Source organism: Sapajus apella, unplaced genomic scaffold (genome assembly GCF_009761245.1).
Source record: "Sapajus apella isolate SASKATOON/1434 unplaced genomic scaffold, GSC_monkey_1.0 scaffold39, whole genome shotgun sequence".
Classification (NCBI taxonomy): Eukaryota; Metazoa; Chordata; class Mammalia; order Primates; family Cebidae; genus Sapajus; species Sapajus apella.
The window spans coordinates 17703235-17724044 of NW_022436979.1; the positions used below are offsets into that span (position 1 = coordinate 17703235).

At 41.7% G+C, this 20810-nt stretch overlaps 1 protein-coding gene across 6 annotated transcripts in view; it reads right to left on the minus strand.

Moving 5' to 3' along the window:
• ENPP6 (ectonucleotide pyrophosphatase/phosphodiesterase 6) overlaps positions 1 to 20810 on the minus strand; it is a 235352-nt gene that overhangs the window by 124339 nt on the left and 90203 nt on the right. Inside the window, exon 1 of one of the 6 annotated variants that reach the window (XM_032298747.1) lies at positions 5666 to 6049. The exons of 4 other annotated variants lie outside the window; for them this stretch is intronic. In XM_032298747.1, the coding sequence (XP_032154638.1) occupies positions 5666 to 5906 (241 nt within the window). In that variant the 5' untranslated portion in view covers positions 5907 to 6049. Of the gene's footprint in view, positions 1 to 5665; positions 6056 to 20810 lie in introns of those variants that run through there. One more of the 6 variants, XM_032298749.1, reaches the window with a different exon arrangement.

Consider the following 20810-nt stretch of genomic DNA (forward strand, 5'->3'; position numbering starts at 1 on the left):
GGGCTGGGTGACCCCGTGGGCCCAGGTCTGCAAGAGCGTTAGATTCCACGAGGGGTACAACGGAATCTGCCGGAGGGTTTGAACGGAGGAGTGGCGTGATCAGGACTCCTCCCGCAGGGTTGCTCTGGGTGCAGGGCAGGCAGCGACGGAGCTGGAGCAGAGAGGAGGCTCCAGGCAGTTGGGGTGGGGTCTTCAGCCAGGGGCCAGCAGCGAGGCGGGGGAGGAGAGGCGGAAAGGACAGCTGATTTCACTGAGACAAGGTCAGGGAGATGAGGAGGAACCAAGGGAAGGAGCAACAAGGAGTGATGACGTAATAGGAAACTGAGAGCAGACAGGGTCCTGGGACCCGTGGCTGTCAGGAAGCAGGGAAGATGCAGCTCCCATCCAGGGAACCCAGGCTGGGATTGCCCAGGACCCTCAGGAGGACACTGCTCCAAACAGAAGCGTGGCTGAATTTGGTGCAAGAGAGAGTCGGAAGACAGGAAGAGGGCACACCAAATAGAGATCATCGATCTGAGGAGGTGTCTACAGTGAAAGAGGCTCACAAGCTGGGGGAATGTCCCCATGTAATTGCTGATCGTGGGGGAAGGAGAGGGGAGGGGCCCAGGGGGGCTGTCTCCACCCTAACTGGGCTTGTGCATGTGCAGAGTCTGTGAGCAGCCCCTCAAAGGAAGCCTGAATTCTGCAGAAGGCTGAGGATGTGAGCTTTCTCAAAACGTGATTATTCAAAGATCCCATCGCACACCCGGATTTCTGACTTTGGGGTCCAAATTTGTTACAGAGCTCTAGAAAGCTCTAGGAAGCTGCTACGACAGCTTGATTGCCTTTGGTCCAGTTTGCATTTAAATCCGAGATTTTCTTAAAAGGTGGGGTGGTAGGAAGTATACCTGACGCTGCTGTTTTACTCCAGAACATTGGAGTCTCGGTATCTGGTAAGAATTTGTGTCACAGGTAATTTATAGGAGTGCGGGACAAAATACCTTGGCACAAACGGGAATTCTGAGTAGTTAACATCCCTGCCTGCTGTGACCTTAATTTCCATAGCGGAGAACCATGATTCTGTCTCTGGCTGCTTCCTGGACTGTCTTGGGGAGATCTCTATCCTTGGGTCTCAGGTCACGTGCACAATCTTCTGGCCACTCCAAGATGCAGGCCTGGGCCCTGGCCAGGTGCTGGGTGAGAATGGGGTCTCCATGCCTGCTCTCCCATCTCAGCTCTGCTACGACGTTCTTTGGTGCCTGAAACAAAACACTCAACCTCCCTGTACTTTGTTTACTAGTGTCTAAACGTTGAAAGAATAATATACTGTGGAACAAGCTGATTTCAGCATCTGTTCATCTCTTGGTAGGTTACCGGCAGTAAAGATAAAATTCCAGACTGGCTTCCCTGCTACTCAGAAGGTTTCTGGGCCACTTTCCCCAGCTGCCTAACCAGAAGTGTTACCATTAGCCTTAGCAAAACGATGCTAAGTTATGCTGCTTCAAAACAGAGGCAGCACTTACCTCTTACCCATGACCTAGATTCAACAAATTGCTGCTTTCTTTCCTTGGCTTTATGTTAAACTTCACTTCAATCAAATGTGAATTTACCCCAAAGAGAGAAGAACTTTGCGCAAAGATCCACAGTAAGATAGACTAAAATGGAAAGCATGCCAACGGTGTTTAAACTGTTGTGTTTTCACTAGAATGAAGTGGATCCGCATGCCCCTCTTCAGAAAGAGAGCTTATGCCTGAAGCGAGACGTAGGGACACACGCCAGGCCGGTGGCTGTTTCTTCCAGCTCAGAGCTCTCCTCTTTAAAATGCCTTTTCACGCCGCCACAACTGGAGGGATGCCTCCCCTCCCCGGGCCCTCTGTAGCACGCTGGGACACTATCCCCTATTTGTATACTCGTTCGCGTGGGCTGCCATTATAAAGTGACACAGATGGAGTGGCTAAAACAACAGCAATTTATTTATTCACAGTTCTGGAAGCTGAAGGCTCATGAGCGAGGCGGTAGCAGGGTTGGTGTCTCCTGGGCCCCTCTCTGCAGCCCGCGAGGGCCTCTTCCGTGTCCTCAGATGGCCTTTCCTCTGCACGTGCGCGTGCCTGTGTCTCTGCGCCTTCCAATGCCGTTTATTGGAATAGGGCCCCACTCTAATGGCCTTGCTTTAACTTAACCACCTTCAAAGACCTTATCTCTAAATGTGGTCACATGCTGAGGTGCTGGGGGTCGGAACCCCAACTTGAACTGGGGGACAGGAGGATGAGGACACATTTGGGCTCACAACACCTTGCCGTGCACTTTAGAATAGCGCCCATTCCCAAGGGTCCTTCCTCCCCTACTTGAATGGAATCTCCCTGGGTGAAAAGCCAGTTTTAAGATTCGGCGTTCCCGGTAATCCACTGATTGATATTCATGGTCATGATTGGCATTTTGCTTACATTTGCCCTAAACATGTTCTGAGGGAAATAAATAATCAGCCACGGTGGCTTCGTGGCAGTGACTGGGCTAGATGGTTTCAAAGTTGCTCACAAATCGGCCTGTTACTTCCCCATCCCCATCACTGTGAAATTCTCCCTCTCAAGGGAGTTTCAGCCATGTGTATAATTTCTACATGAAGGCCTCCTAGGAGAGGTCAGTCCTAACTTTAAAATTCCCAGATCAAAGAGCAAAGACCTGGGACCAACCCAAATGCCCATCAGTGAGAGACTGGATAAAGAAAATGCGGCACATTTACACCATGGAATACTATGCAGCCATAAAAAAGGATGAGTTCATGTCCTTTGCAGGGACATGGATGAAGCTGGAAGCCATCATTCTCAGCAAACTAACACAGGACAGAGAATCAAACACCACATGTTCTCACTCATACGTGGGAGTTGAACAATGAGAACACATGGACACAGGGAGGGGAACATCACACACTGGGGCCTGTTGGGGACTGGGGGGCAAGGGGAGGGAGAGCATTAAAACAAATACCTAGTATATACATGGCTTAAAACCTAGATGACGGGTTGATGGGTGCAGCAAACCACCATGGCATGCGTATAGCTAGGTAACAAACCTGCACATTCTGCACATGTATCCCAGAACTTCAAGTAAAATAAAATAAAATTCCCCACGCATTGCCTAGTTCTATATCTGCATCCAGCAGCACCTGAAATCTCGGCCTGATAAAGCCCCGGCAGTTCATCTCATTTTATTTTGCCTGAAGTCTCCAAGCAAGTTCTCCCAGCTCAAAGGCCAGCATTCTTTCCAACAACACATCACTCCTCCTTATGCAAGGGGAAGAACACCAAGGGCTTTCTGTCTTATGCGCAATAATTCAGGTAATGAAGTGAGAGCATAGTGTCTCTTATGAATTCTGAGGAACCCTAAAACAGCATCTCTTTTGGTACCAAAAAGATCTAGCATAGCAATTTTGTTGGTTTATAAAACGCTCAAATGCTCAAACCATATGTTTAGGTACAATTCCCAATGGCTAGATCCTTCTTTATATGAATAAAAGAGGAGGTGTTCAGTATCAGGCAGAAAAATAAGTATGGATATTGGGGAAAATAGTCTAAATTTAACCTGAGTCAGTTCCAAGACAGTTGGAGATGGCACCAGCTTCGTGGCCTGGCATCTCCCAGCCTGGGAATCCTGCTTCAAGTCTGTAAGTCTGCCCAATGGGTACAAGACAAATCACACCCAAGGACCCCAAGGACATTTGTACATAAACGTGAGCCTGGCTAGATACCTCCCATGTGCAGGGTAGCTTCTAAGAAAGCAGAAAAAGGCAACATACAGACCAAGCCGACTTTCACATCAGTGAACACATTTGGCCATCTGAAATACAGAGAATGAACACACATGGAGACCTGTGGCTTCTTCGGGCCAGCCTCAGTTTGAAAGCGAGGCTGAGATCTTTGCCAGACACTCACGGGACCTGTGCTGCCCCTAATGGAAGGGACTCTTCTCTCAGGACAAGCCAAGGAGAAACACCCACAGCCTGAAACGAAGGTGTGTCTAAGCACGACGGAGGCTGTGTGCAGATGATCCCTTGTGTCGATATCAGGAGTGTGGGTCTCACAAACAAAAGGCTTAGTGTCTCTGTGGAATCTGTAATGGTCCTTTTACTCACTGGAGTCCTTTCTAAAATGGATTTTGTTCATTTTCCACTGAGATTGCAGAAGCTGCACGTGGCGTGGCAGTTTATGAATCGGGTCCCCCAGCGAGGCTCTGAAAGACAGCTGGAGTGGGGGTGGGCTGCGTGTGTGAAGTCGCTGTGCAGAGCTGGAGTCCACCATGCACACAATCGCATCTATGTGTGACCCAGCAGCCTGCAAACCGCTTCCCTGCAAAGGGAGAGGCGTGCCAAGGAGGCGAGAGACTTTTGTTAATTCTGTGTATCTTAGAGGCTGGCTTTTTTGTGTTTGTTGTGGAAATAAAAAACAAATACATAACTTCCTTGCTGGTGTGCCGTCTGAATTGTTTTCTCTTTCATGCCTTCACTTTTATTTCTCCAAAGTATCTCTTCTCTTCAATTTGGGGCATCAGTTTACGGCATTTTTACATACATGTGTATATAGTATCTATGCACAGAGTCAGAAATATAAATGTGTGTTTCAGATTCCTTCAGCTTTAGTGCTCTGTGGAGATCCATAAGGAGATATCAGAGATCTCATTCTCTTTCTGTTAACATAATGGGTAGAGCTCTCCCCGTGCTCAGAGCACAGAGCTGAGTCTCACATAACCAGCAATAACAGTGCATTCTTAAGAGTGTCTCTGGATAGTTTGCTAAATTCTTTCTAGGAGCCTCTCGCTGCCCTTACAAAGGTTAGCTGAAAAACAAACCAGAAACTGGGAATCCAACTCTGTGAGCAGGGAGACGGCTGCACATTCTATGGCAGATAGAGGCTCAGGTTCATGGAGTCACTTTTGGAGTTCTGGCAATTCCAGCCAAAGGCTGTACTTAGGAAAACCAGCTACCCCAAGCCCAGGCAGTCGGGGTTGGCTGGGGTTTATTTGTTTTGCTGAGTTTTTGTTGGTTGGTCTTTCACAGATGCTGCAAATCATACATGGGACCCTGAACTACACAGTTCTTTTTTCTTCTCCGTATCATTTTACCTGGCCAAAAAAGGCAAGAGAAGAGGACGGTGGCATTGCTAAGGTACAGGGAAGGATATGGCCTAAAAATCCCCTTCTTCCCCACGTAATGCAGGAGCACTCCTCCCCTCTGAGGGCCCAAAGGTAGTTTCACAGTCTAACACACCGAAAAGCAAGCCCTCATGACTCCAGGATGACATGACTGCAGAGCAAAGGGACAGAAGGAACTTGGGACGGATGCATGAAGATCTGTTGATTTCGCAAACTTGAACTTAGAAAATATGGAGTTCGTTAGAATTTCTCTTTCTAAAATAAACAACCACTTTTAATATCATCAAATATCATCTATTTCTGTCGTCCTCTGTCCTCCACACTGAGAACCCAAGACAGGTCCTTGGGATGACTTTTGGGAACCAATATAACCGCGAAAACAAACGTCTTCTCAGCCAAGATCGCAAATTTCCTATCTACCTTTGATGTCCCAAAGGAGTACAGAACCCAGAGCATTTCCATAAGACTCTGATGCCAGGAGCTCCCTGCTCCCTGCTGGACTCCAGCCATCCCCTCCCTGCCCAGAAGAGCACATGGTACTCACCAGTCATTAGGGTATAGTAATTGGGATATGAGAGGCTAGGGAAGTCTGGGGTCAAGTAATCCACTTTTGCTCCTCTGCTCACGATCTCTCTGAAACCAGGCAATGACTCCAGCGCCTCATCACTGATATAGTCTGAGCGAAAACCGTCCAGCAGAAACACCAGCAGCTTCCGGCGGGCAGAGGCCGGCTGGGCCAGGCCCAGCACGAGGACCAGCAGGAGGGTCCCAAGCTTCACTGCCATGCTGCCAGGAGCCTGCCAGAGCCCGGTTGGCACAGCCGTCGCCTTGCAGAGGCTGAGGATGGAGAATCTGTAGCTATTCTCTCTTCCAGGGGCTGGACCTTGAGCTGCTGGCCTTCCTGAGCCAAGTTCACTTTCAGAATTTAAAGGAACAGCACCCCCTTTTCCACACATCTATACTCACCCTTTACTAGAAAGTCCAGAGACCGACTCCTTCCGATAAGCCAGGTTCCCAAACAACCCAGAATTAACACCAGGGGAGAGAGTTCAGTCTTATTATTTTTGGTGAATGTTCCAGGAATACAAGCACCCACAGAGATGGAATTTTAGAAGATGACAAAGTCAACACTCCCTTTGCAGTTGGGCTAACCAAAGGGAGGAACCAAGGAAAAGAGCACAATTTTAATTTGATGTTATCCCACCTTGTGGCCTCATTTAAACTTTTTCCCTTGTAATTTAGTAACGCAAACCTCTGGACTCAGGGCATAAACAGGAAACAATACGTTCCGGTGGGCCTGTTTGTAAATTTCCCAGCCATGTCTCCGTAGTCACAGCCCTTAGAAATAATTATTTGTCTATGTCTTGGCTGCTTATTTTTTTATATGCAGCGTTATTTTATTTTTCAAATATGATTTATCTGCTGCTCCCATAGGAGGAGGTGCTTTGTAGGAGAGCCCTACAGCCAAGGAGAAGCTTCCAGAGTTGGACAACGGGAACTCATTGCTGGCAGAATGGCCTGAAGCAGCTTTGCCCCAAGAGGATGGAAATGAAACAGAGAACTGGAGGGCGAGAGCTGGAGATGGAAAAGCAGAGCGAGCACGAGCACGCAGGCTTCAGGACGGGGAGGGCCAGGCGGAGCGGGAGGCAGGGGGAGGCGATGGGAGGCAGACGTGAGCTGGGAGCAGACAGACTTAGCCAAGTCCCCAGATTCTGGGGGTTGCCTAGAGCGGCTCTGTCATGCTACAGAAAATTGAATGACACAATGCATGTAAAGGCTTGTAAAACACGGCCGAGTGCAGTGGCCCACTTTGGGAGGCCAAGGTGGGAATTTTGCTTGAGGCTAGGAGGTTGAGACCAGGCTGGGCAACCTAGCAAGACCCCCTCTTTAAAAAAATTTTTTTAATTAGCTAGGCATAGTGGCATGTGCCTGGTCCCAGCTACATGGGAGGCTGAGGTGGGAGGATTGCGTGAGCACAGGAGTTCAAGTCTGCAGTAAGCTATGATTGTATTACTACACTCCAGGCTAGGCAACAGAGTGAGACCCTACCTCAAAAAAAAAAAAAGACATAAAACGTGCATGGTCCATAGCAAGTGTTTAGCAAATGTTAGATGTTATTAACATTATAACATGGCCTGGGTCCTGAGGAAACTTCCAAGGCTCCAGGCAAGCTTACCAGGGAAGGAAGATAGACACCAGCCACACCGGCCACGCTTGATCAACCCCAAAATGCCTGTCCCGCCTCTGCCCTCTGCTTGTGTGTGTTCTCCTTCTCTTTCTCTGCTGTATTTAAGTCAAGCCTATACACAGGATCGCCATGACACTTTTTATATTATGCTGCAAGAGAAACACCGGCTAAATTACCACTCCCATCTCAGGGGAGTTCGCCAAGGATCAGAATTCTTTTGTCCAATAAGAGGTCATGCTTTTTACAATTAAATAATTTTTTTTTCTTATTAAAAAATAAGGAAAAGGAAAGTTTATTCTAATTGGCTGTTACTTTGAAAACAATGTTATTCTTATTTCTTTGAGCTGTGTGGTATTATTGTTGCTATAAACACGAGGGAGGGATGGAGAAACAGACGGAGGGATAGAGGGACAGACGGAGGGATGGAGGGACAGACGGAGGGATGGAGGGACAGACGGAGGGATGGAGGGACAGACGGAGGGATGGAGGAACAGATGGAGGGATGCAGGGACAGATGGAGGGATGCAGGGACAGATGGAGGGATGCAGGGACAGATGGAGGGATGAGGGACAGATGGAGGGATGCAGGGACAGACGGAGGGATGGAGGAGCAGACGGAGGGATGGAGGAACAGACGGAGGGATGGAGGAGCAGACGGAGGGATGGAGGGATGGAGGGACAGACGGAGGGACGGAGGGATGGAGGGACAGACGGAGGGATGCAGGGCCAGACGGAGGGATGCAGGGACAGACGGAGGGATGCAGGGACAGACGGAGGGATGCAGGGACAGACGGAGGGATGGAGGGACAGACGGAGGGATGGAGGAACAGACGGAGGGATGGAGGAGCAGATGGAGGGATGGAGGGACAGACGGAGCGATGGAGGGACAGACGGAGGGATGGAGGGACAGACAGAGGGATGGAGGAGCAGACGGAGGGATGGAGGAACAGACGGAGGGATGGAGGAACAGATGGAGGGAGGGAGGGACAGATGGAGGGATGGAGGAGCAGATGGAGGGATGGAGGGACAGATGGAGGGATGGAGGGACAGATGGAGGGATGGAGGAGCAGATGGAGGGATGGAGGAGCAGATGGAGGGATGGAGGGACAGACGGAGCGATGGAGGGACAGACGGAGGGATGGAGGGACAGACAGAGGGATGGAGGAGCAGATGGAGGGATGGAGGGTCAGATGGAGGGATGGAGGGTCAGATGGAGGGATGGAGGAGCAGATGGAGGGATGGAGGAACAGATGGAGGGATGGAGGGACAGATGGAGGGATGGAGGGAGGAAGGGAGAGAGGGGAGGGAAGGGAAGGGAAGGGAAGGGAAGAAGGGAAGGGAAGGGAAGAAGGGAACGGGAGGGAGGGGAGGGAAGGAAATGAAAGGAAAAGAAAGGAAAGGGAAGGGAATAAAAGGAAAAGAAAGGAAAGGGAAGGGAATGAAAGGGAAAGAAAGGAAAGGGAAGGGAAAGAAAGGGAAAACGAAGGGAAGAAGAGAAGGGAAGAAGGAAAAGGGAGGGAAGAGAAGAAGGGAAAGGGAGGCAAGGGAAGAAGGGATGAGAAGGGAAGGGAAGGGAAAGGGTGGGAAGAAAAGGAAGAGATGGGAAGGGAAGGGAAGGGGAAGCAAAGGATGAGAGGGGAGGGGAAAAGGCAGGTGTGTGCTGATGGGTTTGATGGGCATCCTGGAAACAGCATCACACGTGCTAGCAGGAGAACTTCTTCCGTAGGAGGCCCAGATACCTGTGCTCCGTGAGTTCCAGAGAGGCTCAGGGATTGTCTGGACCGTGAGGCTGGAGTAGCAGTAGCAGTCCAGATGGCTTACTTTGGGATGGCTTCTGAGCTCACTTTGGGAGAGGTTAAGCACTCCAAATTTTAAAGATGAATATAAGAGGGGATTCCACTTTTCTCCACCACTAACAAGGGTGCACCCAAAATATGCCTCCCTGAGTGTCTCACTGAGCTATCGTGGGTGTCAACTCGGAGTAACTTGCTTCAGATTAATGTGTCCACAGATGCCCAGAGGCTCCCAAGGCTCCACAGAGATTGTTGCAATGTGTCTGGGGTGGGGTCATCTTTGTTTTATGATAACGTTTATGATCATATTGTTCGATGACCATGTTTAGACAATGTCGCCAAAGCTTTGGATCAATAAATGATTGCCAACATGAATCTTTAATATGCATACCAATATATGAAGAAGGAGACAGATGGGATTGAATTCAAACCAAGTAAATCCTAGGGTTGCTCACAGCCAGACTCCGGGTCTTGAACCTTCTAACCTAGAAAAGGTTGGAAATGAAAGCTAAAAAGCAAGAGGTAAAAGAAATCTGTCATTCAGGTGATTAATATTAAGTGCCCAAAGTCTTGTGATCCGAAACCTATGTGTCTATGATCTGGCTGTCTTCACTTAGAAGTGGTCGTCAGCACCTAATGCTTGTAAGTGCTTATTGCAACTTGTTTTCAACGGTTGGCAATACCGTAAAGAAATTGTCCACAGGGGTTTCACTTAGATAATGCAAAGTATGAAAAATTTACTCCACAAGTTGAAACAACCTTTGTCTTAAAGCTACTGCAAGTCTCTCTAGGGACATGCATGAGCTCTCAGGAATGCGCTGTCCAGATGCGTCAGCACTCTGGTGCCTCGCCTTCATGGAGAGCCAGGTGAGACGGAAGGAAAAGAGTCTTAGAGAGAGAGAAAGAGAAAGGTGACTCCAGAGCCCGGATCCTGGTATGGTGCGATTGTGTGATTCTGAGAAAACTGCCTTTCCAGGCTTCAGTTTGCACCTCTGAAAAGCGACAGAAGCTTTAAGGTCATTTCTAGCTGTAGAATCAATCCAATTTGAAAGTGATGTCCCAAGTCAGCCCATGTCAGCTGGCTTCCACCCTGGTTGGTCCTATGAATCCATCCCAGCTTTGGCAGCCCTGGTGGCCCCTTGTTGGTCCATGTCAACCCTCACCTTCCCTAAACATCGGCAGTCCTAGCTCCTTAGAGTGCTTGTCCCAATCACCGACCATGGCACACATGCCATCTGTCCTCCTTATGGTTAGGCGCTGGAATTCGGACCTTAATAAATGTTAGGGGATTAAAATCATACAGAATGTGCTTTATAAAATTTTTCTTTAAAATGTAAGATGACATAAGGACATTTTCAGATAAACAAAAGAGGACAGAATTAGTTACCAACAGGCCTGTACTACAAAAAAAAATACGAAAGAATGTTCTTTAGGTTGAAAGAAAATAACACAAGATGAAAATTAATACACACAGGAAGAAAAAAAGGATTGTAAATGATTAATATGTGAGTAAATATAAAAGACTATGTTTTTCTTTTATAAATATCCTTAAAAATAACTGCTTAAAGTAAAAACAATAACACTATCATAAGAGTGATGACTTATGAAGAATTAAAAGATATAAAAACAACGGCTTAAATGAAGGGGGTAGAATGTTTAAGTGGAATTTAGTTGTTGTGAATGTTTTTGAAACTTATGAAATGGGAGAAGTCAGATTTCAAGAGTAAAATGTAAAGGGACTGAATATTAATTCTAACTAGACTGTAATAAGGGTGCATATTGTAATTCTCAGAGAAACTACTAAACAAAAAAATTACAAAGAGGTTTGACTAAAAGGTCAGCAGAGAAAGAGGAAACAACCTCAACATAATAAAGGCTACATTTGAAAAGTCCACAGCTGACTTCGTGCCCAATGGTGAAAAGCTGAAAGCATTTCCTCTAAGAGCAGTAATAAGACAAGATTGCTCCATCTAAACACATCTATTCAACAAACTGCAAGTCCCAGCCAGACAACTAGGCAAGAGAATTATAAAGTAAAAAATAAAATCGTCTCTGTTTGCCAATGACATGATCTTACATGTGGAAACTCCTAAAGATTACACACACACATACAAAATCATCCAAAAATCAGTGTGTTTCTGTACAGTAACAATAAACAGTCTAAAAATAAAATTAAGAAAACAGTCTCATTTACTATGGCATCAAAAGGAATAAAATACTTGAAAACAGGCCAGGAGCAGTGACTCATGCCTGTAATCCTAGCAGTATGGGAGGCCGAGGTGGCCAGATCACTTGAGGTCAGGAGTTCGAGACCAACCTGGCCAACACAGTGAAACCTGTCTCTACTAAAAATACAAAAATTAGCTGGGCATCATGCCAGACACCTATAATTCCAGCTACTCAGGAGGCTGAAGCAGGAGAATCACTTGAACTTGGCGGGGCAGAGGTTGCAGTGAGGCAACCATGTGAACTGTTTATTCAAGGTACCAGGACAGTTTTTTCCTCCCAAGGGATTTATTGGCTGTAGAAAATCAAGCCTACTCTTCAAAGATGGCTGCTTATCAGAAAACATGATGTTCCAGTCATAGCTTTGATAGTATAACCAGTGTTTCCAATTGTGTACTGTTACAAGAAGAACAGATTCTTACTGAACTTATTCAAATAATTACATTGCCATAAAAAATACTCAACAATAGTTTCCAAATTCTAGAGGGATCAGGTCCATAGAAAAAAAAAAAAGTAAATTTTTTTTTACAAAAGTAAAATTTACCAGATTGTTGTAAATTATATATAGCCTTACAAAACATTTCCTTAAATCTGGAAAACAAAACATAAAAAAATCAGCAATGTTTCAGACAAAAAAACTTCTTTTTTTTTTTGAGACAGATTGTCACTCTGCTTCCCAGGCTGGAGTACAGTGGCGTAATCTCAGTTCATTGCAACCTCCAGCCCCAGGGTTCAATCGATTCTCCTGTCTCAGCCTCCAGAGTAGCTGGGATTACAGGCCATGGGCCACCACACCTGACTAATTTTTGTATTTTCAGTAGAGATGGAGTTTCACCATGTTGGCCAGGCTGGTCTCGAACTCCTGACCTCAGGTGATCTGCCCACCTTGGCCTCTCAAAGTGCTGGGATTACAGGCATGAGCCACCGTGCCTATCCCCAGAAAATTAATTCTTATTCTGCTTGATGTTGCACTGGCAATTTTATGAACCCATCAGTTTCTTTATTAGAGCTCTAAAAGTTCTTACTCAGTCCAATGATACGATCTTAAAGTTATCAGAAACCTGTATTTCAGAGTACTTGTCAATCTTTTTCCTAAATCTCCCTGAAGAAGCAATTTTGAACTGCAGCTGATTGCAAAGGCTTTTAGAGAAGAATAAAAACAGTAACAGTGGATGACAAAGACATAGAAGAAACACAGTTAAAAATTCAATGAGAGTATATTATAGCAAGCAATGGACAAGGAAAATTGGTTATTTCTGTAGCATACAACATTTAAAAATATCAAAATTATGACTGATAACATAATAGGAATCTAGGAGTCTCATGCAGTTTTTAGAACACTCACATCGATAACATATCCATAAGTATAACTTAAAGAATATTTAGCTTCATTTTTATTTGTCCATGCATTTCAAATAATTTATCAAATAACCCTAATTAGCTTAATATCTCTCTTACACAAGGTAAAAAGCAAATCATTTGATCTTTCCCAACTGAAAAATCCCAGAGTTAACACAACATACAAGAGACTTAATTTGGAATTCCATTGGGGAAGTTTGTCAAAAATATAAAAAATCTTAAAACACATAACTAAATAGGATCAGAAGTCATTATCTCATTTATTTAACCAGAGTGATAAGTAAAAAGCTTCAAAGACAAATATAGAAAACTACTTGCTTGTGGGAAAAACCTTCTTTTTAAGTAATCAAAGATCCATGTTCACTGCAATGGCATTATTTGCAATAGCCAAGATATAAAATCAACCTAAGTGTTCATTAATGAATGAATGAATAAAAAAGTATGGTGTATGTATATATATATATATATATATATATATATATATATATATATACACACACACAATGAAATATGATTCTGCCTTAATAAAGAAGATAAATCTGTCATTTGCACAACATATGTGAACTGGAGGACATAATGTTAAGTCAAATAGCTAGGAACAAAAATACAGTATTGCTGTCACTTATATGTGGAATCTAAAAAAGTCAATCTCGTAGAAGTAGAGAGTAGAATAATGGTCCCCAAGGTCTGGGGTGGGAAGTATGGGGAGATGTTCATCAAAGGGCACAAAATTTTAGTTAGAGACGAGGAGTAAGTTCAAGAGTTCTGTTATAAAACATGGTCACTATCATCAATAGAAATGTATTACATTCTTGAAAATTGCTAAGAGAGTAGATTTTAAATGTCCTCACCACAAAAATGGTAAGAATGTGAGGTAATGCATATGTTAATTAGCTTAATCAAGTCATTTTTATACATATACATATTTCAAAACATTGTACAAAACAAATATATACAATTGTTATAAGTCAATTTAAAAACTAAATTAACTAATTAGAAAAAGGAATTATCCAGTCAGAAGAACAAAAAGAAAAAGGAAGCAAAAAGAGTAAGGAATGTCTCAGGAGCTTATGGAACATCATCAAGTGAACCAATATAAACATTATGAAAGCTGCAAAAGAAGAACAGAGAAAAAGATGACTAAAAAACTTATTTAAGTAAATAGGCTTGGCACAATGGCTTGTGCCCGTAATCCCAGCTCTTTAGAAAGCCAAGGTGACAGGATTGCATATAGCCAAAGGTTCAAGGCTAGCTTGGGCAACACAGTGAGACCCTGTCTCTCCTGAAAAAAAAAAAAAAAAGCCTTATTTAAGAAAATAATAGCTCCAAACTTGCCAATTCTAGGGAAGGAAATGGGCATCCAGATTCATGAATTCCAAATAACCTCAAATAAAATTAATCCAAATAAGTCTGCTCCAAAACACACTATAATCAAATCGTTGTCAAAAATGAAAAACAAAATTTTGAAAGCATCAGAAAACTAATGTGTCATGTATAAGGGAGCTCCATTAAGGCTACCAAAAGATTTCTCAGGAGAAACTTTGCTTGTCAGAAAGGAGTGGGATGATATATACAAAGTACTGAAAGAAATTGTCAACCAAGAATTGTATACCTGGCAAAACTGTCTCTTAGAAATGAGAGAGAGATAAAGATGTTCCCAGACAAAAAAAAAACTGAGGGAGTCCATTACCACCAGAACTGCTTTACAGGAATGCAAAGGAGACCTTCTCAAGTTGAAGCTAAGTACTGCTAAATAAAAATGCAAAACATGAAATTATAGAGCTCACCTTACAAAGGTAAATAAAAAGAAAAAATATACTGTACCACTGTAATGGTGTTATATAAGTCATTCTTAATTTTAGTGTAAAAGTTAAAAGATTTCTAAACTTTAAAACTTTAAAATGTTGAAAGGTATTAAGAATAACACACAAATTGGCTATTAGATATACGATACAAATAATTGTAAATTGTAACATCCATGACACAACGTATGTTTAATGAGAGAAGAAGTAAAAATGTAGATGTGATTGAAGTTAAGGAAGGAATGCTAATTTTTGTTCAAATTCTTCCAAAAAGTTGAAGAGGAAGAAATACCTCCAGATTCATTTTATGAAGCCAATGTTACCCTTATACCAAAGTTAGACAAGAATATTACAAAAAAAGAAAATTACAGGCCAATATGCCTGATGACTATAGATGCAAAAACCCTCAACAAAATACTAGTAAACTGCATTTGATATAACATTAAAAGAATTATACATCATGATCAAGTGGGATTTATCCCTGGAATGCGAGGATGATTCAACGTGCACTAATCTGTAAATGTGATACACCACATTAACAAAAAGAAGGATAAAAATCGCATGATCATCCCAAGTGATGCAGAAAATGCATTTAACAAAATTTATTCTTCTTTCATGATTAAAAAAAAAAAAAACTCTAAGCAAGTTAGGTATAGAAATAGTTTACCTCAGCACAATAAAGGCCACATATGGCAAGCCCACAACTGACACAATACTCAACAGTGAAAAACTGAAAGTTTTTCCTCTGAGATCAGGAACAAGAAAAAGATACCCACTCTCACCATTTCTATTCAAAATAGTATTGGCACGTCTAGTTAGATGTAGTCAAGAAAAAGAAACAAAAGGCATCCAAACGGTAAAGGAAGAAGTTAAATCATCTCTGTTTGCCAGTGACATAATTATATACATCCCTTAAGATTCCACCAAAAAACTACAACTAATAAACTAATTTAGTAAAGTTGTAGAATACAAAATCAATATACAAGAAACAGTTGCATTTCCACATAGTAGCAATGAACTATCTGTAAAAGAAAATAAGAAGAAAAATTCCATTTACAATAGCATCAAAAAGAATAAATTACTTAGGAATAAACTTAACCAAGGTAGTGAAAAACCTGTACACTGAAAGCTACAATACACTGATGAAAGAAATTGAAGAAGACACAAATAAATGGAAAAATAATCTGTGTTCATGGATTGAAAGAATTAATATTATTTAGATGTCCATACCAACCAAAGCAATCTGTAGATTCAACATTATTCCCATCAAAATCCCAGTGAAATTTCTTAAAGAGAAAAAATTCTAGAATTCATATGGAAAAACAAAAGACCCAGAATAGCCAAAGCAATCTTGAAAAAGAACAGTAAAGCTGGAGGCATCACACTTTCTGATTTCGAAATACATTAGCAAGCTACAATAATCAACACAGTTTGGTATTGGCATAAAGACAGACACAAAGAACAACAGAACAGAATGGAGAGCCTGGAAATAAACCCACACATTCACAGTCAATTGATCTTCAACAAAGGCATCAAGAATACACAATGAGGAAAGGACAGTCTCTTGCACAAATGATGCTGGGAAAACTGGAAATTCACATTCAAAAGGAATAAACTGGACCCCTATCTTACACCATAATGCAAAGATCCCATGAACAGGGAGTAGAGATTTAAAGGTAAGACCCGAAACTTCAAAACACTTAGAAGCAAACATGAGGGAAAATCTTCAAGACATTGCTCCTGGCAATGATTTTATGGATATAATATCAAATGTGTCAGTAGCAAAAGCAAAAATAGATAAATGGGATATTGAAGTAAACACTTTCTGCACAGCAAAGGAAACAACAAAATGAAGAGACAACTTATGACACAAATAAAATATTTACAAACTATATGTCTGATAATGAGTTAATTTCCTATACATACATGGAACTCCTACAATCTTACAGCAAAAAACCAATAATGAGAAAATGGGCAAAGATCTTGAATAGATATTTCTCCAAAGAACATATACAAATGGCCAACAGGTATATTATAAGGTGCTCAACATTACTGATTATCAGGGATGCAATTTAAAACCACAGTGAGATAACACCTTATACTTATTCAAAGAATTATTATTTTTTAAGAAAAGTATAAATGTTGAGTATGTGGAGAAACTGTAATTCTTATTTATTGTTGGTGGGAATGTAAAGTGATGCAATCACTATGGAAAACAGTATAGACGTTCCTCAGAAAGTGAGAATGGAGCTAACATATGACACAATGACCCTACCCTTGGGCATATATCCAGAAGAATTGAAATTAGAATTTCAAAGAGACACCTGCACTCCCAGATAGTTTGGGAGCATTGCAGCATTGCAGATTATTTACAATGCCAACCTATAGAAACAACTAAACTTGCTGTTGACAAATGAATGGATAAAGAAAATGTGATATACACATACCTGAAATATTATTCAGGCTTAAAGAGAAAGAAATCATAAAATTTCAACATGGATGAACCTTGAGGACATTATGTTAAGTGAAACACTTCAGTCACAAAAAGCCAAATAATATATAATTACTCATATATTTATTATCTAAAGTAATCAAATTTCTATAAACAGAGAGTAGAATGGTAATTACTAGGGGTTAGGGGAGGGGGCAGAAGAGATTTGTTTAATGGGTATAGAGTTTCAGATTTTCAAAATGAAAAATTTCTGGAGATCTGTTTTGCAACAATGTGAATATACTTAACATTATTGAACTATACATTTAAAATGGCTATGATAGTAAATTTCATGTTATATGTTTTTATTATAATTAAAAGCAATAAAAGCCAGTAGAAAAAAAATACTAGAAATACTAATTAGCCTCAGAGAAGATAGGAAAATATTAAACAAAGGATCAAAGGATTAAAAACAGGTTGGACTGGTAGGAAACAAATACCAAGATTGTGGACTTAAGCCAAACCATATTAACAATTATTACATGAAGTGCACTAAAAATTTCAAATAAAAAGCGAAGATTGGATAAGAAAGCAGACTCAACTATAAGTTCTCTAAAAGATGCACATTAAATGTATAGACACAATGGGCTGTGAGCGAAAGGATGGTAAAATACATAACTGGAAAGGTTATATTAACAGAAGATAATATAGACTTCAAAACAAGCGTTATCAGTGACAAGGAGAGACATTTCATAATCATAAAAGGGTCAATTCCGCAGAATAAAACAATGTTAATATATATGTCTACACCTAATGACACAGCTTAGTTTCTAAAATACGTAATTAGGAACCTCACAGAACTAAAAGCAAAATAAACAAACTCACACGTATAGTCGGGAATTTTAACCCTCCTCTTGCAGCTATTGCTGGAACAACTTGCTAAAAATAATTAAGTTATAGAAAATTTAAACAAGACTGCCAATAACTTGACCAAATTGATATTGTAGAACCACTAGACCCAACAACAGAATACATTTTATTTCTTTCCAAATGCACTTAGACTGTCGTAAATGGAATATAATAGATAGAACATAATAAATAGGCCACATTCTTAACCATAAAGGAAGTATCAGTAATTTCAAAAGACTGACATCTTATAAGTGGTTTCTGAATGCAGTGGAGTAAAATTAGAAATCTAACAACATAATATCTATTGAAATGCCACATATTTGAAATTAAACCATACAATTCTAAAAAAAATCCATTGTCAAGGAAAAAACACAGGGAGAAATTAGAAAATATTTTGAACTGAATGATAATGAAAATAACATATCATAATTTGTGGTATGCAGCTAAAATAATGTTTAGAGGGAAATGTAAACTTTTTTTTTTTTTTTTTTTTTTTTTTTGAGACAAGGTCTTGCTCTGTTACCCAGGCTGGAGAGCAGGGGTGTGATCATGGCTCACTGTAGTGACAACCTCCTGGGCTCAAATAATCCTCCCGCCCCAGCCTCCCAAGTAGCTGGGACCACGAGCATGTGCCACCATGCCTGGCTAATTTTTTCTGTTTGCTAGAGATGAGGTCTCACTATTTTGTCCAGGCTGGTATCCAACTCTTGGGCTCAAGTGATACTCCCACCTTGGCCTCCCAAAGTGCTGTGATTATAGGTGTGAGCCAAGACACTCAGTGGAAATGTGTACTTTTAATACTTGTGTTGTGAAAAAAGAAAGTTATAAAAATCAATTATAGAATTTTCCAAAATAAAACATAGGAAAAGAAAAGTAACTTGAGCTTAAAATAAATAGACATAAGAAAGTAAAGATAATCCTTAGTTCCTATAACCGCACAGGTAAGATTTCTGAAAACCAAATCCAGAGTCTTACCCTGTAAGTGGCTGAATTACAACGTAAATTGAATTGCCAACATCACAAGGCATTTTCTGAAGAGAAGGCATGGATTAGAAAAGAATAAAATCCCCAAAATTTGAATGGGGACATATGGGAACATCCCACTGAAGTTGGGGGCATGGAACTTCTAAATTCTGCGGTTTTCGTTGCCAGTAGAAGCAGTCCTTTACTCCTGTATGAAGAGATTAGCTCTGCTTTGCTTGAAAAACCTGTAGTGGCCTCCTGAGGTGACTGCCTTGCAAGGTACTGCTGAATCTCCTCGGGACCTATCTCGGTCACCTCTTTGCCTATAGACCTAAGTCCCAGTCAGTTCTAAGGGGTGAAGTGCGAAATATGACCTACAGGAATGTGCATGATTCTTCCAACTTACACAGACTGGGAATATGTGTGGAATGGGTATTAAAGGTGTGTGATGATGGAAGGAACATAAAGTGGATCAGGCTGCAATTATTGATACAGGCTCACTAAGCAGGGGGTACTGGATTCAGTGCTGTGCCCTGAGGAGGGATAAAGTACTGGTTTTTGTTTTGTTTGTTTGTTTGTTTTCAGTTGGTTGGCTCACATTTGGAACCAAGGGTCACCTACACTAAATACATATGCAAAGCTAGAAATGCCTCCATATACTGTAGAAGAAGGCGTCCAACGGTTTAGGAATATCGAAATGCTTGAGTTCACCTGTCATGTAATACCTGCTCACCCACTCCAGGTGGGTCCAGAGGAGGCAGATTTTGCCATGACTACACGAAATACATTTGAAAGGGAGCCCTGGCATCCTTGAAGAGCTCTGTAGTCGCTCTTCTCTAGAGGTCATAAATTACAATGAGAGCTGCTGCCATCGAACTGGAATCTCTAAATGCAAAGAGATAATTGGATCTCAGGGTGGCAGGGGCCAAGAGGCAGCACTTAATTGTCAAAGACATTGTGGCTATGTCTTTGGCATAGTTACCGAAATCGACAGAAGAGTCAAAGCGGTAGTCAGAAGTGTCTGGTTCTCAGAGACCTATGGCTTTGGCTGGTTGATCATGGTATTCCTAGAAAAGAAACAGACAAGAATTCTACTAATTCTTACTTGCTCTGTATGAGTGAGAGTTCCAGGTATAGTGGAGAGAAGTCTAATTTGAATCCCCAGAGACTCATGACCTCCCAGTCAATTCCAAAACTTGAGTTTGTGTACACACTCAGAACCCTCAAATGAATGGCTATGTTTCCTGGAGTAAGGACCTGATCACACTGACAAAAATTTCTCCCAGCCTTTCCCAAAGACAATTTACCAGGATGACCTTGCATGGGGGAGAGGGAAATAATCTGAATTTTCAGGGAGTACCGGATACTCCCTCTGAACTAATGCTAATTCCTAGAAATGCAAAACATCCACCACAGTTCACCAGTCAAAGTAGGGGCGTATGGAGGTCAAGTGATCAATGGAGTCAGCCTAAGTCCATCTTACAGTAGATTCAGCGGGTCCCAGACTCATCCTGTAATTATTTCTCCAGTCTGGAATGCATAAGTGGAACAGACATTTTCAGGAACTGGCAGTATTCTCATATTAGACCAGAAATAAAGGAAGATAAAAAGAGGACAAGACCATAAAGTAGAAGTGACAAATAATAGAGAAAATGAATAAAGCCAAAAGTTAGTTCTTTGCAAAGATTAATAAAATTAATCAGCCTGACAAAACTGATTACAAGAAAACATAAATTAGCAATATGATTAAAAAAAAAGGAGATAGCATTTATAGATCCTATAGATATTGAAAGACACAAAAGGAATATTATGAGCAACTTTAGTCTAATAAATTCAATAATTTAGATGTAATGGAGAATTTAATGAGATACACAATGTAATAAAACTGACACAAGAAGAAATTTAAAATCTTAATACCTCTGTATCTATTTAGAACTTAAATTTATTTCCAAAAATATTTTTACAAATAAAATTCTAATTCCAGATGGTTTCAGCGAAGAATCATATCAAACATCCAGG